The sequence below is a fragment of the Electrophorus electricus genome, chromosome 4, assembly GCF_013358815.1.
Source record: "Electrophorus electricus isolate fEleEle1 chromosome 4, fEleEle1.pri, whole genome shotgun sequence".
In the NCBI taxonomy this organism is placed as follows: domain Eukaryota; kingdom Metazoa; phylum Chordata; class Actinopteri; order Gymnotiformes; family Gymnotidae; genus Electrophorus; species Electrophorus electricus.
Window position 1 is genome coordinate 31,701,322 of NC_049538.1, and position 5,500 is coordinate 31,706,821.

The 5,500-nt window shown below is 52.3% G+C and overlaps 1 protein-coding gene across 1 annotated transcript in view; it reads left to right on the forward strand.

Annotated features, from left to right (window-relative positions):
- Positions 1-2,617: 2,617 nt before the first annotated feature.
- kcng4a (potassium voltage-gated channel, subfamily G, member 4a) overlaps positions 2,618-5,500 on the forward strand; it is a 14,731-nt gene continuing 11,848 nt past the window's right edge. The window contains exons 1-2 of the mRNA XM_027029366.2: positions 2,618-2,900; positions 3,916-4,822. Of these exons, the coding sequence (XP_026885167.2) occupies positions 4,073-4,822 (750 nt within the window). The 5' untranslated portion in view covers positions 2,618-2,900; positions 3,916-4,072. The remainder of the gene's footprint in view (positions 2,901-3,915; positions 4,823-5,500) is intronic.

Here is a 5,500-nt window from a genome sequence, read left to right on the forward strand (position 1 = left end):
ATCCCTGTATTCTACAGTATTCTAGTTCATGGGTATGTTTAATTCTAACCTACTGTATTTGGATATATTCTATGAGTAAATGACAAAGTACTTTTGTAAGTCGCTCTGGATAAGAGCGTCTGCTAAATGCCATAAATGTAAATGTATGGGCTTCTGTTACAACAGAGTAAATCCTGCACCTGTCCCTGGATCAGTCACTGGCCCCTGGACTTAATCCAGCTACTTACACAACAGCTTTGGGAACAGTTAGGAAGATGACAGGCTAGAGTTGGGTTAATGTGTCTGTGACCATACATTTCAGACCATACACCCTACAGCAGGACAAAACCTCACCAGGCTTTAAGGCTTTAGAGTGAGAGAGAGTAGAAAGAGGTAGAGCGAGGTAGGGAGGTAGAGCGAGGTAAGGAGGTAGAGTGAGGTAGGGAGGCGGAGAGAGGTAAGGAGGCAGAGTGAGGTAGAGTGAGGCAGAGTGAGGTAGGGAGGTAGAGTGAAGTAAGGAGGCAGAGTGAGGTAGGGAGGTGGAGAGAGGTAAGGAGATAGTGAGGTAGGGAGGTAGAGTGAGGTAGGGAGGTAGAGAGAGGTAGCGTGAGGTAGGGAGGTAAGCAGGTAGTGTGAGGTAGGGAGGTGGCTAGAGGTAAGGAGGTAGAGTGAGGTAGGGAGGTAGAGTGAGGTAGGGAGGTAGAGAGAGGTAGCGTGAGGTAGGGAGGTAAGCAGGTAGTGTGAGGTAGGGAGGTGGCTAGAGGTAAGGAGGTAGAGTGAGGTAGGGAGGTAGAGTGAGGTAAGGAGGTAGTGTGAGGTAGGGAGGTGGAGAGAGGTAGAGTGAGGTAGGGAGGTAGAGTGAGGAAAGGAGGTAGTGTGAGGTAGGGAGGTGGAGAGAGGTAGAGTGAGGTAGGGAGGTAGAGTGAGGTAGAGAGGTAAGGAGGTGGAGAGAGGTAGAGTGAGGTAAGGAGGTAGTGTGAGGTAGGGAGGTGGAGAGAGGTAGAGTGAGGTAGGGAGGTGGAAAGAGGTAGAGTGAGGTAAGGTGGAGAGAGGTAGGGTGAGGTAGGGATGTGGACAGAAGTAGAGTGAGGTAAGGAGGTAGTGTGAGGTAGGGAGATGGAGAGAGGTAGAGTGAGGCAGGGAGGTGGAGTGAGGTAGGGAGGTAGAGTGAGGTAAGGAAGTGGAGAGAGGTAGTGTGAGGTAGGGAGGTGGAGAGGTAGTGTGAGGTAGGGAGGTGGAGAGAGGTAGAGTGAGGTAGGGAGGTAGAGTGAGGTAGGGTAAGGTAAGGAGTATCAGCGTTTACACGTGGAAGACTTTCTGGTTCCTCTAGTGTGTGAAGGCCTTTTCTTCAGAACACACACCCAGAGATTCTCTCACACACACCAGAACAACTGCTGAGACCTGCTGTCTCTACAAACAGTCTCTGAAAACTAGGATTTTTATAAAATAACCTTGAGTGCGAAAAAAGGATTACAAACAAAAAATAAGCAAACTGGGCAGAAATGCAGCAGAAGCCTGAAGGATGGCTGTTAGCGTGCACACACACACACACACACACACACACACACACACACACACACACACACACACACACACACACACACACCACGCCTGCAGTAGTGACAGCTGACTCTCTTATTACCACACGACTGTAGAACAGACCATCCACATCACTAACACTCACCACTCACCTACTAATAGACATTAAGACATTAACCCCTCTCTCTCCATCCTTCTCTCTCTCTCTCTCTCTCTCTCTCCCTGTTTGCAGTGTTTCTATAAGGGTTAATTGAACTTCTGCCATTGCTTTACTGCGGGAGAAACTTTAGACTGGCTGTGTGTGTGTGCGTACATGAGATTGCTCAGATTTCATGCTCTCATCACACTCAGCGCATAGTGATGGTGAGCGTGAATAAGTGAACATCTCAGCTCACGCTTCCCACGAGCTGCTCTGTTAACGTGAGTCTGCCACCTGGATTTGTACAGAGTGTTGCTTTAGCGTTTCCTCGGGCATGCTCGAGCTAACGAGCGTTCAGAAAGTGTTTCCTCTCTCTCTCTCTCTCTCTGTGTGTGTGTGTGTGTGTGTGTGTGTGTGTGTGTGTGTGTGTGTGTGTGAACCTTATAATACATAGTTGTGCAGTGTGTCTCTGGTAAGATGCTGTATGCCAAAGTGATGTTCTGCTCCTTGTGAAATCATTGAGCCCCTCCCTGACTACTTCTGTGCATGAATACATACTACATAATCTACACTTATTCAAATTTTATTCTAGATTAAATGTAGCTACAATCCAGTTCAGTGATTTATTTATTTATTTTTGGAAGATATCAAATATAGATTTTTTAATTCACATCTGCACTTTTTAATGTGTTGATTTTGAGGGTTTTTAATGATAGTTTTTTGTGAGTTATGATTAATTCCGTGTTTGAGGCTGTATTGTGTGCACGTTGCCCGTTTATGTGAAACATCACCGCAGTCCTGCGCTTAAAGTGAACGCGCGTGCTGTCCGGTCCAACTACACGGGCTGTTTCCACTCTTTCTCGCGAGCACATATGACGCCGTGCTTGCGGCAGCACGAACTGAGATGAAATTCCCCTCGCGCCTGGCTCAGTTGCAGTTGGGAGTGTGACGTGGGGAATGTGCTCGCGCTCCCGTTCGTAAACTTCCCGTCCTCTGACTGCCGAGGGGCGCGCGCGGACTCCCGCACTACTCGCGCAGTCTTTCCAGTGGTTCCAGCCGCTCGGGACGCCTGATCGGGACGCGTGTCCCCCCCGCGTGTGTCCGGGACTGCCTGTCTACGCTTTCGAAGCCGTGTGATGAAGAAGTGAAGTCGCGTGTCCGAGCGGGAGTGCGAGGCGTTGTTACCAACTCGCTCGAGAAAGTGAGGAGCGGCGGACGGACGCGGAGCGCACGGGAGGACACGGTAGGCAGCTACAGAACCCGGAGCCGGTAGACGGGATGTGGGCGACGTCTGCATGAAACTAACACGCGATTATCGCGTCTAACGGTCCTGGTGCTGTATCGAGCCAGTGAGACGCGCGTGCATTAGTCATGTCACATACACGTCGAACTTTTGTAGCTCATAGCTTAACAACCTGGGCGACACGAAAGACCAAATGAGATGATTTCAATGATTAGAAGTGATTTGTATGAGCTGTGCGCGGTGGTTGGTGTCCCGTCTTTCTAGCCGCAGCGCAGGGGAGTCTCCGGCCCTCTGCATGCGCATCCTTCTGTCTGGAGTAAACACGCCGTTTGCATCCAGCATGACGACAGATGAAGTGTCAGGCTGCACGGGGCGATCAACTTTCCGGCCTCGCTGTGATGCGTAGTTTATGTGTCGTGATGGAGCGCGAGGCGATGGACGAGCTGGCGTCGGCTGTATGTGTGCAGCGCGCGCTGTGGATGTCGCCACAAAACGTTTCCTTCCATTAACTTTCCACACGGCACAACAAGGCTCGCACCGAGGGGAGTTCGGCCTCTCTCTGCACGGCGTCTGTTCACGCGCAGTCGCGCGCTCTCCTACCCCTTCACCAGCGTAACGGAGCACCTTGGCAACAGCAGCGCACTAACGCCCGGGACACTTTCACGCGCCCGTCCCGGGCTCCACAAGCTTGACACAGTCCTCGCTCAAATGACCCTACGTGACGCGTTCAGATTGTAATCGGATTGTGAAATGACGCGTTATTGTAGCAGCTCATACATTTATTAAACTCCAAACATCTGTTATTTGGTCACCAGTCCGTGATTTATTTCCCTTACACCGGATGCATAAAGGATGTTGTGATCATCCTCACGTTAACTGTGCGACTTCCAGACTTACGTTGTAAATACATTTTGCAGATTATTAAATGTGAGTTACAAATTGCTGAACTGTTTTGTTGTATGTAAATCCACTTTAATCTGTACATCAGTGGTGTGTGTAACCTGTTCTCTGGCAGACGGAATGCTGCGTCCATGAATGTTCTGCTGCCTCCTGTGGGATTTGCTCTTCTGTGCTTGGGATGACCACCGATTCCCAGCGCCTGCGGCGGAGCTAACGCTTGGCTGGGGCGGAGCTAATCTTGCTTCAGACGCTGCACCCCTCTCCATGCCACCATGCCAATCATCAGTAACGCCAACCATGACTTCAGCAACCTCTCTGTCAGCGATGACAGCAGCCTGGACCGGATCTTCACAGAGATCCCGGAGACGGAGACGGCCAAGGGCGTGTACTACCAGCGTGCCCGTCTGCTCCGGCGGCCGGAGGACCTGCTGTCGGTGGACCACGCGCTGCAAGCGCTCATCAACGTGGGCGGGAACCGCTACACGTTTCCGTGGAGCACGCTGGAGCAGTTCCCGCTGACCCGCTTGGGCCGCCTGCGCCCTGGCAGCACTCCCGAGGAGATCGCAGGCGTGTGCGACGACTACGACGAGGCCCGGCAGGAGTTCTTCTTCGATCGCAGTCCCAGTATCTTCCGCGTCATCCTCAACTTCCTGGCCGCGGGAAAACTCCGTCTGCTGCGCGAGACGTGTGCCCTGTCTCTGCATGAGGAGCTGGCGTACTGGGGCGTGGAGGCAGCCCACATGGAACGCTGCTGCAAGCGCAAGATGTACACGCGCCTGGAAGAGGTAGCCGAACTGGAACGCCGGGAGCAGGAACGCCGAAGCCGCGCCGTTGGGCTGCGCCCCCTGCTAGAGGAGACGCGCTACCGCAGGTTCATGAGCTGGTTAAGGGACATGGTGGAGAATCCCCAGTCGGGTCTGCCGGGGAAGGCGTTTGCCTGCACGTCTGTGCTGATGGTTGCCGTGACCGTGATCAGCCTGTGTATCAGCACCATGCCGGACCTGAGGGAGGAGGAGAACCGGGTGAGTATGGCGCCGACACCGAGACTGGCCCGAGTGACGGGCACCTGGCTCAGATCTGGGCAGTTTGGGTTTTGACTGAGTATATCCTGGTGTTGCTTTTTGTCAGACTCGGACGTTAGCTTGGTTCTGCTAGGACGTGAGACTCGGACGTTAGCTTGGTTCAGAGTTCGTTCGTGGTAAGCACACACCTGGTGTAGAGATGGAGGGAGAGATTATGGAAACCCCATCAGCGCTCACGCACATCAGTAAATATCCACTGTAATGAAGTGACCCAGGGCTGCTTCCACAGAGTCAGCAAACACACAGCACATAATGAAGAACCTCCTCTGAGGCTCACTGAACAGCAACACACATGCGCGTGCGCACACACACACACACACACACACACACACACACACATATATACACGCAGGCACATGCGCACGCACACACACAATATACACGCACACATACACACATATACACGCACGCGCACACCCGCACACATGCATGCAGATGCGCGCTATTACACACACACGCAAACACACGCACGCGCACACCCACATACACACACATATATGTATGTGTGTGTATGTGTACTAGTGTGCATGCGCGTGTGTGTATGTACTAGCACGTGTGTACGTACTAGCCTGTGTGTGTGTGTGTGTGTGTGTATGTGTGTGTGTGCATGAATGTGTT